Source organism: Sapajus apella, unplaced genomic scaffold (assembly GCF_009761245.1).
Source record: "Sapajus apella isolate SASKATOON/1434 unplaced genomic scaffold, GSC_monkey_1.0 scaffold18, whole genome shotgun sequence".
Classification (NCBI taxonomy): domain Eukaryota; kingdom Metazoa; phylum Chordata; class Mammalia; order Primates; family Cebidae; genus Sapajus; species Sapajus apella.
In genome coordinates, this window is record NW_022436958.1 from 13,265,202 (window position 1) to 13,287,416 (window position 22,215).

Genomic DNA, 22,215 nt, shown 5'->3' on the forward strand with positions numbered 1-22,215 from the left:
GGTTACTGTGCAATGACTAATGCCTCAAAGAGTAGCAGACAGACTGGCTGTTCTCTTGTCCTACATTTGACTGGGCCTGGGGGTAGAGGGGAAGGTACCACCTCCAGTGGAGTGCTGAAAATACTTCATGAGAAAGGAAACAATCCTATAGCTCAGTTTATGTCTCTTAGAATCTTTGATAAGTTGTTGGTGCAGTACAAAAGATCTAATAGCCTTAGATAAGAGGAGCAGCTGAGATTGCAAGCATGCCTCTCTTTACACATGTACCAAAGTCAAAAGAGCTGTTCACTCATGGAGAGCTAGGGGACCCCAATCAGTTTACTGAGAGTTTACCTCGAGGACAGTAGACATCTGGAGCCCATCGGTTGCACTCATAATTGTCTGCTGCCTTTTCACAGGTGAAGCATTTAAATCCACCAGGATATGGTGTGGCTACAAAAAAGAGAAAAGATTAACTTTTAGACAAGGTACAGAATGCTGTGAAGTTAGACACTTTCAGTAAAAATAAATTCTCAAGACAACTTAGCTGTTTCTTAAACATTCAACTACTATATGACCCAGCAGTTTTACTCTTGGGCATTTATCCCTGAGAAATGAACACTTGTATTCATGCAAAAATCTGTAAACGAATGTCAACAGCAACTTCATTTGTAATAGCCCCAAACTGGAGATATCCTTGATGTCTTTCAGTGGATGAATGGTTAAACAAACTGTTGGACATCCATACTATGGAATGTTAGTCAGCAATAAAAAGGAATGAACTATTAGTACTTCTAACAGCTTGCATGAATTTCCAGGGAATTGTTTGGAATGAATAAAGCCAATCCCAAAAGGCTATATACTGCATGGTTCCATTTATATGACATTTTTGAAATGATTAGTGGTTGTTAGGGGTTAGGGATGGTAGAGGTAGGGGGAGGGGTGGGGAGAGAGGTAGGTTTGAGGCCAGGAGGAGGGACTCTTGTGCTACTGAAACTCTTCAGAGTCTCAACTGCGGTGGAGGATACACAAACCTACACATGGAAAAATAAGTAGAACTAAACACACATACGTATACACAAAGTAAAACTAGGGAAATCAGAATGACATTAGTAGATTGATTGTATCAATATTAATATATTGGTAGTGATATTATGCTATATATATTTTTTGAATTTTGCTCTTGTTGCCCAGGCTGCAGTGTGGTGGTGCAATCTTGGCTCACTGCAACCTCCACCTCCCAGGTTCAAGTGATTCTCCTGCCTTAGCCTCCCAAGTAGCTGGGATTATAGGCATGCGCCACCACACCTGGCTAATTTTGTATTTTTAATAGTGATGGGGTTTCACCACGTTGGCCAGGCTGGTCTTGAACTCCTGATTTCAGGTGATCCACCTGCCTTAGCTTTCCAAAGTGCTGGAATTACAGGTGGGAGCCACCACACCCAGCCTATGCTATAGTTTTTCAAAATGTCACCACTGGGATAAGCTGGATAATGATCTCACTGTATCTGAGTTATTTCTTGAACTCCTGGCCTCAAGGGATTCTTCAGCGTTGGCCTCCCAAAGTGCTGGGATTACAGGCATCAACTACCACACCTGTACTATGTCCTAAAGTTGCATATGACTTTAAAATTATCCCAATGAAATTTTTAATTTAAAAATGTATTCTCTGGATTTCTAGTAACTTATGTCAACTTATATACATATGCTAACATGCAAATAAAAATATTGGGTTGAGTCATCACAAAATTTCCTGATGTTTGACCATTTCAATCTACAAAAGTGGCAAATTCTCTGGTTCACTGTATCATTTTTATCTATTCAGATCTGATGTTGTTATGAATCCCTGCTTAGCATCAGCTAAGAGAAGAGTCTTCATTGCTAAAATATGTGCTGCCCATGCAGAGATGATCTTCTTCAGGTGCCTTTCGGACCCAGGTCCATAGGAGCTGGATGCTGATGGGACGTGAGGATGAGGCATCAGAGGCTAGGCACCAGCTCTAACCTGAGGACTAGGCCATTCCAGGAAGCCCCACTTATCTCTTCCCACAGCTCTGGCTGGTGTGTTGCTTCTTCCTGCCTTCAGAAGGAACCCTCCTCCAAGTGCTTGTAGTCTTCACCTATAAGCTCAGGTGTGGAGGGTCACATGAGAGTCATGCTCTGGAGATTGTCAGGGGCACCCAGGGCCTTCTCTCCACAAAAAAGATGAGGATCACTGAGGAATGTCAGGCCCAGCTGTTCTTTGTCCTTATCACTGATGTGCATTTAATTGCTTCTTAGCTCTAATCATTTGCTTGCTTCACTACTTAAAGTTTTGCCTTTCATAAACAAAACTTTTTTTTTTTAAATTTGTAAAATTACCTGGCCTATTTGAAAGCTGCAAACACTCAAACACTTCATCTGCAGGAGCCAACTGTTCTCCCTAGCAGATGGCTGAGCCTGCATATCCCACTGGCGGAAATAATCATCTCAGGGTAAATTGCTCTGCCCACATGGAACCAATTAGGTATGTTATCAAAAATAAATGAAGGAAAAGGCAGCAGCTTAAGGCCAGAATGAGGGACCAGATATCACTTTGATTTTCACCTTGCCAAGAATAGCTGCCCATCCATGTACTTGCTTGCAATACTTTACAGAGCTGACTGTGACAATATCAAATAATGTATCATGATCAAGTCATAGAATGTCTAAAAAAGGCAAGTAACTAGAATTTTTTATGGGCCCATTTGTCATCTAGGTGATTAATTAAAGAAGCTTTCTCGGTCTCTAAGTCTCTCCATGCTCTCCATGTAGTTAGTAACTCAAATTCATAAACAGAATGATAAAAAAGTACATAGATCATTTTACAAAATAATGGAAAGCAGCTTAGACAAGGCATCCAACCACTCCATTGTCATAAGGAATTTTTAAAAGGAAAATGTCATATAATTGTGATAAAAGGAAGTAAAGTGTTTTGTAAACTGTGAACAAATCCTTTTTATATCTTCACATTACCCACCTATAGAAAATGGGTTACATTTGAATTGAAAGGTTCTATTTAGGCAAGTGCAGGTAAACCTTGTTGTATCACACTTCATTTTAGCAAGCTTTGCAGATACCGTATTTTTTACAAACTGAAGTTTTGTGGCAATCCTTCATTGAGAAAGTCTATCAGTACCATTTTCCCAATTGCACGTGCTCACTTCATGTCTGTGTCTGTGTCACATTTTGGAAATGCTTGCGATATGTCAAAATTTTCATTATTTTTGTATTTGGATGTTGACTTGCGATTAGTAATCTCTGAAATACTATTATAATTGTTTGAGGGCACCACAAACTGCACCCGCATAAAATGGTGAACTGAATAAATGTGTATGTATTGACTGCTCATCAACCTACCATTCCTCTCTCTCCCTCTCTCCCTTTCCCTGCCCCAGACCTCTATATTCCCTGAGATATAACAATACTGAAATTAGGCCAATTAATAACCCTACAAATTCCTCTAAGTGTTCAGGTGAAAGAAGAATAACACGGCTTTCACTTTAAATCAAAACCTAGAAATGCTTAAGATTGGTGAGAAATACATGTTGAAAGCTGAGACAGGCCGAAAGCCAGGCCTCTTGTGCCAGTTAGCCAACTTGTAAATGTAACAGAAAGGTTCTTTAAGGAAGTGAAAAGTGCTACTTCAATGAATACATGAATGTTAAGAATGTAGAACAGTGTTTTTGCTGATATAGAAAATGTTTGAGTTGTCTGAATAGAAGATCAAATCAGCTGCAGCGCTCCCTTAAGCCAAAGCCTAATCCATGGCACGGTCCTAACTCTCATCAGTTCCATAAAGATTGACAGACATGAGGAAGCAGCAGAAGAAAAGTCTGCAGCTAGCATAGAATAGTTCATTAAGAAAAAAAAATCCATTTCCATACCACAAAATCATAAGGTAAAATAGAAAGTACTAATGAAGAAGTTACAGCAAGTTATCCAGAAAATCTACCTAAGATCACTGAAGATGATAACACTAAACAGATTTTCAGTGTAAACAAAACAGCCTTATATTGGAAGTAGATGACATCTAGGACTTTCATAGCTAGAGAGGTAAAGTCAATGCCTGGCTCCAAATGACATGCTGATTCTTTTGTTAAAGGCTAATGCAGCTGGTGACTTTTAAATTGAAGCCAATGCTGATTTGCCATTCTTAACATCCTTGAGGCTTTAAGAATTATGTTAAATCTACTCTGTCTGTGCTCTCTAAATGGAACAACAAAACCTGGTTGCTTTTTGTTTTGTTTTGTTTTTATTTGCAGAATGGTCTACTGAATATTGTAAACCCCCTGTTGAGATCTACTGCTCAAAAAAAATTTCTTTCAAAATACTACTGCTCATTGGCAATACACCTGTTCCCTCAAGATCTCTGATGGAGATCTACAAGGAAACTAATGCTGTTTTAATGCCTGTGAAGCCAACATCCATTCTGTAGCTGCTAGATCAAGAAAGTCATTTTGACTTTCAAGTTTTATTATTTAAGAAATATATTTGTAAGCCTATAGCTGCCATAGGTCATGATTCCAGTGATGAATCTGAGCAAAGTAAATTTAAAAATCTTCTAGAAAGGATTAATCATCTAGATGACATTAAGGACATTTGTGATTCATAGGAGGGGGTCAAAATATCAACATTAACAGCAGTTTGGAAATACTGATTCCAACCATCATGGATGACTTTGATTTCAGCAGAGAAAGTAACTGCAGATGTGGAGGACACAGCAAGAGGACTAGAATTAGAAGTGGAGCTTATAAAGGTGACTGAATTGTTGCAATCTTATGATAAATGTTACATGAATAAGAAGTAAACTTCTTACGAACAGCAAAGAAAGCAGTTTCTTGAGATGGAATCTACTCCTTGAGAAGATGCCGGAACACTGTTGAAATGATAAACGATTTGGATCATAGTACTGTTGATAAAGCAGTGGCAGGGTTTTGAGAGGATTAATTTCAATTTTGAAAACTTCTGCTGTGAGTAGAATGCTGTCAAACAGTATCACATGCTACAGATAAATCTTTTGTGAAGGGCAGAATCAGCTGATGTGGTAAACTTCATTGCTGTTTGTTGTTTTATTTTTAAAAATTGCCACAGCTACCCCAGCCTTCAGCAACCACCACCTGATCATTCAACAGCCATCAACATCAGGGCAAGACCCTCCACCAGCAAAAAGATTGTAACTCACTAAAGACTCACATTATCCTTAGCAATTTTAGCAATAAATTCTTTTTAAATGAAGATACGTACATTGTTGGCTGAGCACGGTGGCCAACAATGTAATTTCATTGATTATAGGCCAATGCCTGTAATCTCAGCACTTTGGGAGGCCAAGTCAGGTAGATTGCTTGAGCTCAAGAGTTCAAGACCAGCCTGAGCAACATGGAGAAATCCTGTCTCTACTAAAAATACAAAAATTAGCCAGGTGTGGTGGCACACACCTGTGGTCCCAGCTACTCAGGAGGCTGAGGTGGGAGGATCGCTTGAGCCCAGGAGACAGAGGTTGCAGTAAACAGAGATTGTGCCACTGCACTCCATCCTGGGCCACAGAGCCAGATCCTGCCTCAAAACAAACAAAAAGAAACGTACATTGTTTTTTAGACATAATGCTATTCCATACTTAATAGACTATGGTATACTGTAAACACAACTTTTATATGCATGAGGAGACCAAACAATTTGTGTCACTCTATTGTGATAATTGCTTTGTTGTGGTGGTCTGGAACTGATCCTGCAATAATCTCTAAGGTATTCCTGTATATGTCTGAAGAATTAAAAAAAAATTCTCAAACTCCAAAGCCATGTAATATTCTTGCAGATATTATAATTAATCATATAAAATATTTTAGGAAATTGTCCTGAATGGATACATTTAAAAAGTTTCCCCATCGAGTTTAAAATATTATATAAACAACTTTCAAAGACTGGACTTTAAAATAGCTTGTAAAATTTGAAGTGGAATGATCAAAGCAGACATTTTGGGGAAAAAAAAAAGTTATAAAGCATTTGTCAAAGAATAGCATTTCTCAAAAGAATGATCATCATATTCCAAGGTTTATGGCTGCAAGCTACCCAGACCACTTCAGTTTGCATGACTGATTCACTGGGGCATCCAATTTTATCTGTCTGTCACTGCGGCCAGTAAAATTTTGGCTAGAATATTGAATTAGTTATTCCTGGAAACTTTCCCATCAAAGAGATAAATTAAGAACTCTGAATAAAAATTGGCAATCCAACTACTCCAAGCACAAACTTATTGAGACCCTAACACTAATAAGTTGTAGTATTCTCAAATTTGAATTACTTAATAGACTTTTCAAAATGATCTTTTGTGAGACAAGTGACATATTAAATTAAACACGTATTTCTTACATAAGCAGGCCTGGATTCTGAAATTAACCCAAAGTATATTGAAATTTAAACAGGAATGGGAACTAAAATACTATGGCAGCAAAATGAAGTTTTGGTTAAATTCATTTATCTCTGCGTTTGTCAGCACATATCAGTGGCAATTAACCAAATTATCGCATTTTTGGTGAGTTTGTTTTTAACATCTACAGCTCCATATCTGTGCACATTCTCAATGGCTAGTTTAATATTTGCTTATAGGGACTTTTATCAACATCTTGGCAGGTAATGCTGATTTGTCATTAATCAGGGTGTGATTATTCACTAATCTCTGCAAACATACTGCTTTAAGTGGATAATTAAAGTATAATACCAAGTAAATGGTTAAATTCTTCCCTTTTGAGATATTTTGCCAAAAATAGGGTCTACAGATAAACAACTATTTCCAGTAACTTGCTAATTGATACTGCATCTGATAAAGAGGGTTTTTTTTTTTTTAAAAAAAAAAAGACGGAAAGAGGTTCCTAAGAGATGTGCTATTTGCTTCTTTGTTACTTCAAAGCATTATAGAGCAAGCAGAGTTTCAAATTGTTGTGGCCCTAGCTGTGAATGAATCTAATTTGGCTCTTGATCACAGAGTTAATAAGCTCAGTACTCTGTATTTCAGGGCATAAGTCCTTGGTCCCTTAAGAGAAGGTGATTGTAAAGAAAAAAAGAAATGCCAAAGTGCCCAGTTACTTCCTGTAAAATAATCTGTCCATTAACTCTTGTGGTCAGCCATAGTTCAACCGACCATAATTCATTTGTACAGTATCAGAAAAGATTTAGTCTTTGTTTCCATCTCTTGCAACTTTTGCCTAGACAAAGGCCTTCAGTTAACAAAACTGTGGTAAGAACAGGCTTGTTTTGAAAGGTACGCTGATGTGTAATGCATCCAAACATTTTTCTATTCTTACCAAATTAACTTCCATTGTTTTTGAAAACTGGACACAAATATAAAAATTCTAGAAATCTGATAAATGTATCTTTTCTCAGTCCACTTGGCAACACAATATTGTATATATAGGTTTAATATGAACATAATTCTGATAGAAATAAATACATTATCTGGTCCCTTCCTAGAAAGTTCTCTTATTCTCTAAGACTTAAGTAGTACAGTCTGAACAAACTTATTTGGCTCTCTATGTGGGCACTAACAAGCCCCCACAGGAATACAGCTCTTTCGTGCACACGGTTAAGGAAAGATTCAAAACATGCAACCAGAGGAAAATTGGATATTCTTAAAGGTTTCTTTCTATTCTAAGTAAAGAAATGGAGGCCAAGAATAGGTTGCAGCCACTTAGTATATTAATCTCTGCTATCTCTTATGATATCTGACTACCAAATAAGCGGCTCAATTTCTCTTAATAGGTTTTGAAAGTTTTTATTTGATTTGGTATTTTAATTGTAGGCTGGGAAGAAATTCATTTTTTCACATACAAAAAGCAAAGAAAAACTCAACAACAGCAAATCACACCAGGATTATAGAAAAGAACGTTACTGAGGCTTCAGATTTGAAAGCCATGAAGTTTCTCCCTTTTAAATGTTCGGAAACTTCAAAGATTAGGAAACCAGAGAGCAGAAAAGATTAGTCATGGGAGGCTGAGTTTTCCCAACCTGGGTTCCAATCTCTCCCTAGTTAGTGTCCGTGTTGGTTCTTCTGGGCATCCAAATGATGAGAAATGAGCTTCTGTTAGTCTGGTACAGAAAATGTGTGTGTCTTATACCTCCAGCATCACCATGTTTCTCCTTCAGCAGGTTCCAAGCTTCATGCTACATATTGTAACATTAATGAAATGTGGCTCACTCACTGACCCAAAGAACCCTGTTTGTGTCTTCATCTACAAAGTGAGGTGACTATCTAAATAATTCAAAATCAAACTAATCCCATACTTCCCTCATTTTTTACGGTCTATGTTCCACAGATATCTGTTTATTTGTAGAGACTACATCTTAATATGGTCTTATGCTCAAGGGCCGAGAACCATGCCACCTAAAAAGTCAAAATGTGAAAACACACACCACAACTCCTAAAATAGTTCAAAGAAATGAGAAGCTAATGCTGATTTAAAAGTGGACAGAATAAAAGTTTTGGCCAAGTAGGAGCCATTCATATTAACTTCACTCTTACAAGAATCTATACAGTACTCCCATCATAAGTTATGGAGGGAGACTCTAAAGAGAACTTGGACCCTGGTCTGCTGGTTAATCATCTACTTACAATCTCACTTAGGAACAACTTCTATCCTCCTCCATGTTTAAAAACCATATCAGAAAACCTCACCAATACTTTCTTTTATTTGCATTTGTTTTATTTTGCATTTATTCCCATGCCATACATATTTGTTTATTCAGTTTCTTCTGGGATATTTTTTTCTTCTGTGCAACCTCCTATTCTGGTTTAGGAACAATTTGATTCTTTTCAGTAAGGGTCACCAGGGAGCTGGTTCAGCAGTGCATCTTGGATGCCCTGCTTACCTGGATAGGCTCAATGACTAGTGAATCCACATCTAAACCCTTAAGTAGCAGCATAACTCTGCATTTCAAAGCATGTGCAGCAAAAAATCAGCACTCTTTTCAGGCCATTGATCCTGTGTTCAGCCTCACTGTTTGGCCTGGGCACACCTACCAACTCCACCATTGTGATGTTAGAATGAGACATTATTTCTGTAAAGTGACATCTTTCAGACAACTTAGTAGGTTTTTGTACATGCATACATTTGATGGCCTAGGCAGTTTCACAAGTGTTCTTAAAGTGAACATGAAGATTTGAATGCTGATTTGCATGATTTGGTTTTCTGGGTCAAGCCAATAGTGAATTATTTTTACAGATCATCTCAGGCCAGTGAGAGGAAGAGGAAGCCCCACTAATTCTTTACATATGGCGAGTTTCTTCTAATCAGGCCATGGCTTTATTTAATTAACAACTGTCATATGAGCAGAACTTTTCCATCAACCTCTCAAGAGCAGGAGTGATTTACTTCTGGTTGCAACACTCAGCCTTCAAGACGTCCTTCTGAAATTGACTTTTCAAATAGGGGACCACCACACCGGGCACTAACATGCCACACTACTGAGGCAGGAGCGGTGTGTGTGTTGTTTGCTTAAATCTAATCACCTTAATTCTGCTTCTCACTCTGTGTGTACAATCACAGCCTCCATGTAGGTCTGGCGTGGATCTGCTTTATAGCCCAGTAACTACTGAGTCTGTCACTGAAGTTGAGAAAGAACCATACAGAAGCTGATCTGGCAATCAACCCTAAGAGACAGAAACCTAGGTTTTTGCTTCATCAAGTCTAATAAAGTAGCATGCCTGTTTGGAGAAAAGATCCAATCTAAAAAACAGAACAAATATTAAACCACCTTCTTTTCATGCATATTATTAAAATGCATGGAAAAAAAGCCCCACAAAACAAGTGGCCTGATGAGTCTTCCATACAATTAATCAGTGGGCACCTAACTATATTGGTGAGAGGGTACAGAGAATAGAAATCTAAAGAAGTTATTTGCTGCCTATTAAAAGTATATTGGAGTTATACAATACTGGAGCCGTGTATTCTCAGCACTCCCAGTTTACTGTCTAAGCCAATGATAATAACAAGAATAATGTAAACAACTATTTGATTGCCAGGTGTGCTATAGGCCTAGTGTTCTACAGATATGATTTCTGCTCTACAAAATAATGCTTCAGAGTATGCATTCTATTACTTTATCCCTTTAGAAATGACAAAATTAACACAAAAAAATTCTCCTAACATTGAGTATTTCCTATGTCCCACTCAGTGCTAAGTGCTTCATATGCATTTTTAATTTAATCTTCACAATGATAGGGAATTTATTTCAAGTCAAAAGGCCACAAAGCAGCTGAGCTAGTTGCTGACCCAAGGTCAGGTGGACTCCAAGCCCCAGGGCAGTCTGCACACCACCTCTCAGCTAACCCAGAGCATGTAGACATTAAATATTCCAACCACATGGATTGACGGAGTCTGCATGGCTGCCTCCACTTTGTACACTATGCAATCCTCAAAAGCAAGGATTGTGTTTGATTTGACTTTATGTTTTCATGCCTATCACAATCCTTGACATACAGTGAACGCTCAATATTTGTTGAGCAGAGCATTTCAAAAGAGTAATGCACCTCGGGGTAAAGTTGAAGGTCAGAATATACACAATACATCCAGCTCTCACTTCAACAGGGGCAATACAGAAAAGGATTCATACAAAGAGACACAGTAAATACAAAGATAGAGACCGAAGGAGGAAGTCAAACTGCTGTGTTTCCTAAAGTGTGATGCTTAGAATATCTGTGGCCGAAGTACTTGAAGTTCTTGCTGAAAGCAAAAATCCAGAGGTACAGCCTGAGATATATGCAAATCAGAAATTCTGGGGCAGGGATCTGGCCATCTATGTTATCATGCACTCCCTAGATAAGTCTTAAACACAGGAAACCAAAAGGAGGCACAAAGCATCGGAAGCTGTGGGAGGAAATTATGCTGAAACTGAGAATTACATGCACAAAGAGGAAGACCAACTATTATCTTACCTATAAAGGATTGATCTTTTTCAAACAATCCTCCTTCTAGGATATGGTGGTTCACTTTAATAGCTGATTTAGGGCTGGCATGAGTACAAGGGAAGAGTGTTCAGAATCAGAGGGATTATGTAGAAAACAGAGAAAACAAGCCCAATAATTTGCCTTAAAACAACAACAGAAAAAACTTCCTGTGAAAAGGTGAGAGTAAAGCAAAAAATTTCTTTTGTGAATTACAATTAAATCACTGGAGGTTTTCACTGCACTGAAGGATGCCTTCTCCTGGCCAGGTTTTGAACCAGCTCTTGTTTGAAATAAAGTGATATTTCTGCAGCAAAGAGCACAGACTTACTTGAAGGGTGGAGGTAGATAATGTCTTTCACTGTGAAGTCCCGTGATTGAGCGGCTTTCAGACAATCTGCCAGCAGGCTCAGGAGCAGAAGCCAGGCCAGAGCAGGGCCAGGTTCCATGGCAGACTGAAGCGTCACTCATACAGAGGGCCTGGGAGCGGGCACTCAGGACAACGGGAGAGAACTTGCACCTGAAAAATGAAGAAAGAATCATCTCAGGAGGCTTGCCTGAGCTTCCGTGCTGATGAAATGGGCTGGGGAGAAACAGGGAGCCAAGGACACAAGGAAGCGGGTAGACATGGTGAAAAACTTTATCAACAGTAATTTTAGAGCACTTAGAACATTTCAGCCCAGATCTAGTCCTAATCAGGTTGCTAAAGCTCCCCTGGTAGCCGTCCCCTCTTATATCCAGCAGAGATGGTATCAAGAGAGACTGAATTTTAATGAAATCCAGCCATTTTTTTTGCCAGGAGGCCAGGGGATGGCTGCCAGAGTACAATAAAGAAGTCAGGAGGAAAAGCTCAGAAGCATTTCCCTGAGAATGGTGCAGTTCAGGCAGGGAGTGCAGCCGTGCTGGGCCACAGTGTCCATGCAAACCTGTACAGGCCAGACTTTCAGATTTGGGAAAACAAACACAGGAAAGCTGACCTCTCCAAAATTAAAAAGTGCCTCCATAACACAAAACCTCTTTAACGTAACTAATATTTGTTGGCCAGGTACTACTGAAGTCCTTTGTGTATATCCATTGATTCTCCCAGCAACCCTACGAGGTAGGCACTAGTATTAACCCATTTTGAGTAAACTGGGCTCAGCTAATAAGGAGCAGAGCTGACTCCAGCCCAGGCAGTGTGGCTTTGGAGTCTGCATTTTTAAATACTAGGCAATTCTGTGTTCTTCTTAAGACTGACTTAAGGTGTATTTAAAAACTGATAATACCGTCTTATCGCTATAGCACTAAGTGATTATCTACTCTGTCCTTTATTCCGATTGTCCTTTTCACTCAAAATTGAGGAAATACAAATCTGTAATAAGGCTGAATTGCTCTGTTTACTGAGAATGCAGAGATCTGTCTTAATTTTTATATAGGTGCTATTCTCTTGCCATCTTCATAGTTTCCTATAAAGTTTATTCCTCATGTTCTACTATTTTTCCAAGTACCATTATCTCTATTGCTCTGCAAGGAGTCAAGGTTAGATATTCATTTTATTTTAACCTAGCTGAAAGCCAACAATTTTGATATTTTGTTTAATATAAATATTCGACAAGATTTTTAAAATAGCCTAACAAAAGAATTCCAAAATTACTTTGTAGAAACACATAGGCAAGGAAATATATTATGAAACAGAAACTCAGTAGAGAAAATCAATATGATCCAATGAGATTTAGAATGTACTACAAAGCAAAATTAATCAAAACACAATGATAAAAAGTATAAAAATGAATTTAGAAAACAGAACACTTTAAGGAGCCCAGAAATAGACCCAACTGTTTATATGGTGCAAGCAATTGTTCAAAATTATAGAATGGGACAATATTAAATGAATAGTATTATAACTTTAAGTTTTTTAAAATAATTGAAGCCATAAAATACATAACATGCTAAATTACTACCAGATGTGTTGATCATTCTTTACTTGGCAAATTGTTAGAAAACAGAGTAGAGCTCTCTTATCACTTGTAACAGCTTGATAACACCAATCTTGCTAATTTCATGCTCATTATGCCATCATCTGTTTACAATTTGATTCCCAAAGCAAACCTGGCATTCAGGAAGAGAATGAGCTGCTCAGTCACTTAATAAATGTGACTGCCAGGCACTGTGCTGGGCACTTAGTTGAACAATATGATGAAAAAACAAATATCCATCGTATCTCTCCCTTGCAAGTTAGCAGCCAAGCGACAGAGCAAACATCACTTCCTCTTGAATGAATGCAATAGTGCTTCTTTTCACATCCATTCTGGCTTTTCTCTGCCAACATGGTGAGGTTGGTAAGGTGAGGCTGCACATCAGGGACAGGTCTGCACAGCACCCCATAGAGACCTGGCAGCACCATGGCCAATACCCTCATCTCCCAATCTGTGGCAGGGCTCAGTTTGAGAGTCAGAGATCAAAATGGCATGAACATTATGTGTATAACTGTAAACATAATACACACAGACAAAAGACTGGAGAGGAAAATACAAAATTAAAATAGTAAAGACATGGTGTATGAGTTAGCCCAGGCTACCATAATAAAATATCATCGACTGGAAGGCTTATACAACAGAGATCCCTCACAGTTCTGGAAGCTAGGAAGTCCAAGATCAGGGTGTCAGCAGGGCTGCTGTCTCCTGAGGTCTCTCTTCTTGGAGTGCTGATTGGCCCTGCATGCACAGTCCTGGTGTCACTTCCTCTACTCATAAGAACCCAGTCTGATTGGATGACAGTCTCAGCTTTATGGCCTCATTTAGCCTTAATTACCTCCTTAAAGGCTCTATCTCTAAATACAGTCACATTCCAAGGTACCAGGGGTTAGGCTTCTATATATGAATTTTGGGGGCACACATTTCAGTCCATTTCAGGTGAGATAGGGGACTGAAAACAGCCTCATAGCGTAAAACTAGGGACTGGAGCACAACACTCTGTTCATAGAATCTAAAAAGAAACCCAAATGGCCAAAAAACCCAAATGGCTACAATTGCTGCTTGAAGCTTTGATCATTTTCTCATGAGGCACCCAGCTCAAAACAAGCAGGGTGCCTCATGAGAAAATGATCAAAGTTCCTGCTTTGCAGCCAGGATCTAAATCTATTCCCCCACAGCTTTCCTGACTGTATGGCAATATCTCCATAGCGAAAAAAAATTTACTTGTATAAAAGATGCTGATGGAAGTCAGGAGCACATTGCCTTGTAGCCCCTTCCAAGGCTATGCCCTGTGTGTGCACAGGGTGGCGGATCATCATGGCTAAAGTTAAAGGGACTATTTCATTGAGTACAAGAGATCCACCTCTACTCGTTATAGGAAAGAGCCAGCAGAATTCTTTAGGACTGATTTGTTTAGCATGAGTTTTCAAATTTGGGAGATTCAAATAATTTTTTTAACCATGAATTTCATGTGTTTAATGATAAATTTCTAAATTCTTAAAGCGATTGAATCTTAATTCTCCCAACACATTTTACTTGTGAAATTATTTCTTTGGAAAAAAAAGAGTTTGTCTTTTCTAGGTTTATGTATAATTAGAAAAAGGACTGAAAGGATAGACACCAAAATAATGTAGCATTTAGGGAGTGTTTTAATATTCATTTACATGTTCAAAACATTTAAATGAGCATACATTATTTTATAAAGAGAAAAAAAATTTTAAATAACATTTTTCAAAGAATGAGTTTGAATTTTACTTTTTATGCACAAGTTAGTTAGCTTTTCCTCTAAAACCAATGAACATAACCCGAAAATAGTCATATGTCTTCTAAAATAATGGATTCAATATGAAACAGAATGTTTTCTCTTCTCATCTCTTACCATGCCCTTCCCTGGTGTCCTAACACTATTTGGAAGATGCAAGCCTAAGGCATTGAGGGAAAGGGGGAAAAGACAGATGGAAGGGAAACTAGAAAACAGGAGGCAATGTGCTTGTAGGGTACTACGCTGCTCACTGCCTCAAACAATGCCACAAAGGTAGAAGGTTAGGAGGAAGGCCTGCACCTTGGCGTAGCCGGTGTAAGGAGAAAGGCAGAAGTCATTTGCCTGGTTCCTTCCTGCTTGGCTCACATTGATCAAGTTTTGCTCCACAAGGAACTCCCTCCTTCCCCTACACTTCAGCAGCCAGAGTGGAGGGCCAAAACCCAGTGTGGATGGACCTCGGATCAGGAAACAGAAAGAAAGCACTTGGCACAGAAATCTGAGGTTTATTTTATTGTATGAACATACTATGCTTATCCATTATCAGATGATAGACATCGAATGATTTTCACTTTTTGGCTATTGCGAATACTGCTGCTGTTAACATTCATGTACATGTTTGTATGCGTTCATACATATTCTGGTTTTTTTTGTGTATATATGCAGGAATGGAACTGCTGGGTCTTATGGTCTTATGTTTTACTTTTGGAGGAACTGTCAAACAGTTTTCCACTGAAGCTGTACCATTTTACATTCCCATCAGTAATACATGTGTTCCAGTTTCCCCACATCTGCACCAACATTTATTTTCTTTACTTTTTAAAAAAATTATAGCCACCCTAGTTACTGTGAAGTATATCTCACTGTAGTCCTGACTTGTATTTCTCAAGCAACTAGTGATGCTGAACATCTTTCCATGTGCTTATTGGCCATTTGTATGTCTTTTTTAGAGTGATGTCTATTCAAATCCTTTGCCCAATATTTTGCCCAAATATTGTCTAAATATTTTTGAATTGTAAGAGTTCTATATTCTGGATTCTAGACCCTTTTCAGATAAATGATTTGCAAATATCCTCTCCCATTCTGTGTTGTCTTTTACTTTCTTGATGGAGTCCTTTGATCCACAAAAGTTTTTAATTTTGATGAAGCTCACATATTTTTGTAAACATGAATTTTGTTCCCTTGTAAAAGTCAAGACCAACACAGGACTAAAAAAATGCAGACAATGCACAGTAAAAGAACCTGTCTACTTTATAGTAGACAAACCTGTATTTTCCACCTCTCTTTTCCATGAGAAAAATAGGACGGGCAGGACTGTTTATTCATACCACCGACTGTTTACATTCCTGCAGTAAATCATGAAGCACCACTCACTCTATTAGTATTTTCTAGGAATTGAAAAATGAAAGATGAGTGACATGCATTCACAATTAGCCTAATAGCTACTGAAATATGAGCTCTGCTGAGGGGATGTATCTTTTCCTCACAGATTCTCAGTAGCCGATGGAGCTTTAATCCACAAACCTCACAAATGTGATGCTGGACATGTTCAGATGATATAAAGTCTTTTCTGGGACTTTGATGCTCTTCTACAGAATTTGCAGTGCCTTTGGACTGTTTTAGACATTTAGATAAGATATTCTGTTTCCATTTTATGATTTTGCTATTTGAATATGCATCGCAGATCCCATCCCTGAATACAGTTCTCTTTATGAAGTACGCTCTCATTTTCACAGCTCTGTGACCTTTCATTTGTTATTTATGAGCTTTTGCAAATCTAATACCACTCTGACAGATTTAATTTGTGCCCTAAATTACCTTTGCATGAGTTACTCAATTGCTGGTTTTATTCCAGTGGATTACTTGCTACATTCTGAAATAGAAAAAAAAAATTCAAGATCTATTGGATTTCCTCCACTTGGGAGAAAGTTGAGAAGAGTTCCATTCTGAACCTTTACTCTGTGGATGGTACTAGACAATATAAAGGAGGATTTCTACATCAGTCAGAGGCAAAGAGCTAGGACCCTAACCCAGGCCAAGTTTTACAAGTCTGCACCCTAATTACTATTTCATGTACAGTCTATAAAATGAGATACTTCCACTTAAACTGGTCACTAGAATAAAATTAAGCATTTTGGAAGCTATCTTAAGAACCAAGTACTAAATTACCAAATCTGAGGACTAAGTCAATATATAAGCAATTGTAAAGTGGGAACAAATACACATCTAAATATGTTTCAATGCTACTCAAACTGAAATTTAAAAATTCCTAATACAAGACCAGAATGGAACTCTGAAGCCTAAAAGATCACAATCAATCTTGATTTAATTTTTAATATGGTGGTGCCTTAGTTGCCTGAAAAAATTAATACAGTTTCCGAAAGTATAAACTAAAGGTGGGTCTTTCTAAAATTAAGTCTCCTTAAATATACCACTCTGACCACAGGCACCTTTCTTGCAATTTGGGAATTGCTCAAGATATGTCCTAATTTAAAAACTTGTCTCGGGACTGGGTGCTGCAGCTCATGCCTATAATCCCAGCAGTTTGGGAGGCCGAGGCAGGAGGATCACCTGAGGTCGGGAGTTCAAGATCAGTCTGGCCAACATGGTTAAACCCCATCTCTACTAAAAATACAAAAATTAGCCAGGCATGGTGGCAGGTACCTGTAATCCCAGCTACTCCAGAGGCTAAGGCAGGAGAATTGCTTGAACCCAGGAGGTGGAGGTTGCAGTTAGCCAAGATCACACCAATGTACTCCAGCCTGGGTGATGGAGACTCCATCTCAAAAATAAATAAATAAAATTGTCTGCTAATTCTTTCACATGTCTCCATTGAGACGAGAAGTCTACATACTGTCATTTTGACTCTGAGCCAACCTTACTAACTAGTGGACCAGAGTGTGGTATAAATGATGCTATGTAATTTCCAAAGCTAGGTCATGGAGGATGATGCAATTTACACCTGATTCTCTGGAACAACTATGCTGAAGCTCTGAACCACCATGTAAGCAGCCTAAGTGCCTTGAGGCTGCCATGCTACAAAGAGCTACTGAGACTTCATTTAAAAAAAGAGCTGCGCAGCCAATCCCTAAAGCCTCCAATCCCAGCTCCTCCCCTCTATTCCAGCTCCAGCCAGTTACCTTGCAACTGCATAGAAACTCCCAGAAAAGCCTAGCTTAGCCCTTCTCACATTCCTGACCCACAGAAATAATGAGAGAAAATAAAATGATTGTTGCTGCCTTGCAGCTACTAAGGTCTGTGGTAATTTGGAAAGCAGCTACAGATACCTAGACACAAAAAAGTGGAGCAAAGGAGCCAACTAGAAATTACAGTTCAGCTCATGAAGATAATTGAAAATTTAAGGATACACTGATTGTAAAGTACAGAACTCCCAACCAAATAGGCTGCAACTAAAACTGCGACTGGGAGGGAAGGGGAAGCATTTTGCTGTCTCACCTGACCGTCCAGTTTAGACATGGCTGGACTTTTAACCTTGTTTTCAGGAATTTTCATCCCTCAACTTTCCTCTGCCCCATTTTTTACTTTTATTCTCATCAGGTCCTCCCAAACTTTGGCCACCAGCAGTTCCAAAAGCATTCTCCAGCAGTCTGTTTTCAAAATGTTTCAAGAGAAGCTCTAAGAAAGGAGAGACGTCCATTCTTGGACCGAGAATTGGCCCGAGGAATGTTCCATTCCACCTGCCCAGGGCTACGTCACTAGCATGTAGCTGAAATGAGAGCAAGAGTGTCACCTTTATTCAAGTCACAAGGTTTAAGAGTGCAGGAGGTATTGGTTTCCCACAGGAAATCCTAGGTGTTGCAGGCTGAAGCAGAAGGACTAGATGCTGGGAGAGCAAAACCACAGATGACCACAACAATACGGAGTTTGAAAAACCTCATTGGCCTAGGCACGTAGAATGAAACTAAGGGTTGCTCTGGTGAATATTTCTGCAAATACCAGAAGATAGAAGTGCTCCCTGTTGACAGGTTACCTATTGACAAGTAGGAATGTTACCTATTTTCCTCTCTAAAAATTGAATACCACTTCATTACAACTTTTCAAATCAAAATATAAGGTTGAAACAATAAAAACAAAGTTCTAGGGAGCATCTGTAATCCATTCTGCTCTATACTTCCCCCTTCTTATAAGAATGGGTCTTCTGCTAACAGCAATCACCTGTTACTATTGAAGAACTTCATGTTTTTACATGGCCCATCCTACTGGCTACTGTTATTTGAGCCAGTGTTGGACATTTTCTCCAAGTCTGGCCAATTAGAATTCTTCCTGAATATTTTTCAAACTAGAATGGAGATATAAACCAGTCTTCTTTGGTACAGGAGCCCCCAAGGTGTGACACTCATGAACATGTGTATGCCATTTTCCTCCCCTCATGCAGTAGGAAGAAGAGAATGAAACTTGTTGGCTAAGAGAAACAGTGATGAGAGAGTCAGAAAAGCCCCAACTGTGTTCAACCCTTGCATTTTTCACCAATTTTTAACTCTTCCCTTAATTATTATAGAAGCCTTAGTATCCATCCAATAAATCTCCCTTTTGCCCAAGATAGTTTGAGCTGGAATTCTGTCCCTCGCAACCAGGAGCTCTGGCTCCAAAAGAGTCCTCCAATAGGATCCAACCCCCAGATTAAATTTGTTTTGTAAACAAATATGCTTTTTACATTAATTTTTTTTTTTGAGACAGAGTTTTGCTCTTGTTACCCAGGCTGGGGTGCAATGGCATGATCTTGGCTCACCGCAACCTCCGCCTCCTGGGTTCAAACAATTCTCCTGCCTCAGCCTCTCGAGTAGCTGGGACTATGGGCGCACGTCACCACACCCAGCTAATTTTTGTATTTTTAGTAGAGACAGGGTTTCACCATATTGACCAGGATGGTCTTGATCTCTTGACCTCGTGATCCACCCGCCTTGGCCTCCCAAAGTACTGGGATTACAGGCGTGAGCCACCGCACCCGGCCCACATTAATGTTTCTTTAAGGCTTATCAACTAAAGGTTAGGGCTTTGAAGTATCAATAACAGAGAACTAGCCAGAGATGATCTCTCTTGGATTTTATAGACACTGATGTTTCATTTCTACACCTAGGAGAAAGTTATTCACACATACCCAATCTGAACTGAGAATTTACTTGCATAAAAATCAATGATTTTTTTTTTTTTTTAAAGTTCATTTCTCTTTCTGGAGCCCCTTGACAAGGCTAGAGTTATAGGGAAAAAGCTGTCTTTCTCCCTTGCCCCAATTTGATTTAAAGTTAAATTGCATCAAAATACTTCAATTCCTGAAGGGCAAATGATGTCTTGTTGTATATGTCTGGTAATATATAATCATTTAACAATGAGGATACTGAAAATTGCATTGTTAGGTGATTTTGGCGTTGTGTGAACATCATGGAGTGCACTTATACAACCTAAATGGTATAGCCTACTACACACCTAGGCTATTGAGTATAGCCACTATAATCTTATGGGATTACTGTTGGATATGCAGTTTGTTGTTGACAAAAATGTCATGCAGTGCATGACTGTATTCACAATTCTAAAGGATGTATTTATTCCAGAAGCTATTCGCTTGTTGGTTATATGCTTGTTTGCTTTCTCCATCAATCTGAAGGTTCTTGAGGACTGACAAGAAGGCATTTACAAGTGCAAACAGCCAGAAGGGAATGGAGTCAAGGAACTCCCAGGCAGGAATGGAACATTAGGTATATGTCAGTTACAGTTTGCCCTTTTTTATTTATTGGCAGGGGGCGGTGGTTTGAAGACATTTTTGCTCTTGTGTCTTTTATTTAAATCTTCTTATGTTTAAGAATGCCATTTTTCATTTTATTTTTTCTGGGAATTTTTACCCTAGAGATATTCCAAAGATGTAGAAGTATAAAATGCACTCGGAAATAATATAATAATTCTAAGTGGACTAAATTGCCGCCAGGTCTATTTTTATATGCAAAATAACCTGGTTCCAAATCTATCATTAGATTAGGCATATGCTTTATATCCTTTAAGCAAAAAAGAGTTATCTTGGCACTATACAGAGGTAATCATTTCTGTTTCCAAATCTTCAGAAACAAGAAGTGCTGGTAATCAATTATAAAGCAGACACTGCCTGCCACGCACCTGTGGAGATATTCTGCACTATTTGGACTGAGTTTTATTCACAGTGCCCACTGAAAGGTGTTTTGGGCCACTTTGTCATCATTTTAGAGAGCTGGCATGAAGATTCTGATTGAGGCTTTGAGGTTGGTTCATTCTCCCACCCCACCCAATGTCTTTGGCACTGCCCTGCTCACCCACATTTTTCAGGGTTTTCTGCCCTTCCTGACACCCCTCACCACATTGTCTGAAAGCCAAATGTAAACAAGCCACCCTGAAATCTTTAAACTCTTGATAAAATGTTTCTTCCATTGCTTTGTGTTGACAGAAACCCAGCTCACAGCAAAAACTGCTGTTTCCTTTTGAGCTATTTCCAGTGGAGGGTACTCACTCTTCCAAGTTCCAAGGATTCTGGGGGCAGGAGGAGGCAAGAATTCTCCCTCCCACCATAGTTTACAAATTATGCCCTTTCTTTCCACACAAATTCTCCTCCCCACCTCAAAGACTAAACCATCTGCCCTTGTAGCTAGCTGTCAGGAAGGGGTTAGAGAATGTGAAGAATATGGCTCACCTGCAACTATTAACACACACTTAACCTCATCTTGATTCCCACTCAAGATTGGGAAGAACCAACTCATGCTGAATCTTATGTCCGACCTGGCATGGAGTAGCGTTTTCCCCGTGGTTCCAAGAATCTTGACCAAATATTTGTCAAAAATCCTTGAGAGTTGTTTCCATTTGGCCTTTGAAATAATTTAAGTTCAAGAAAGAGTTGTAATTACCAATTTTTTAGGTATGGAGAACCTTTACAGAATTTCTTACAGCAGAGAAGAGCCAGCCTGTGCCCTTTTTTTCTTGTAGGAAAAAGAAAAAAATCAAATAGCCAACAACAAAACAATGGCTTATGTAAAAACCCTACGGTAAACCACCATTTGCAAACCACTGGGTTCATTAGCGACCAACTTCTAAATCTTAACCAATAATTCTCACTTGATAATGAATATGTTTTAAAAACAAATCTATGCATGTACTCACTCTCCAAATCTGATCAACCAATACCTTGAGCTACACGCAGTATGTCTCCTGACAGCTCAAAGACTATCACAGTTTTATTTTTGTGAAAGGGTATAAGGTTGGCTGAATCAACCTAAACTCTAATTTGACTTTTCAAACATACTTCACTAATTAGCACACTTATTTAGAGGAAAGAAGGATTTCCTCATCCTTCATTTGAAGGCAAAAGAATGTATCAAATAAACTCCCAACTCTATATCATTGAGGCAGGAATGCTTCCTTTGTAATGCACCATCTTCATTTCTAAGCCTCTATCAATAATGATAATTAAAGAAGTATATTATTGTAGCAAAGCAGAATATAATAAGGTTTTACACAGTCTTCATTCAAGCAGAAAAGGATGCAGGGGTTATTAATAAAAGGATTGTCCTTGATAATAGAAAATTTTTGTTTTT

General features: G+C 38.7%; 1 protein-coding gene across 1 annotated transcript in view; it reads right to left on the reverse strand.

The window, feature by feature from the left end:
* The window catches only part of LYPD6 (LY6/PLAUR domain containing 6), a 165,202-nt gene that overhangs the window by 38,443 nt on the left and 104,544 nt on the right, over nt 1-22,215 (reverse strand). The window contains exons 2-3 of the mRNA XM_032286345.1: nt 11,265-11,453; nt 334-432 (exon numbers count right to left, since the gene is read on the reverse strand). Of these exons, the coding sequence (XP_032142236.1) occupies nt 334-432; nt 11,265-11,382 (217 nt within the window). The 5' untranslated portion in view covers nt 11,383-11,453. The remainder of the gene's footprint in view (nt 1-333; nt 433-11,264; nt 11,454-22,215) is intronic.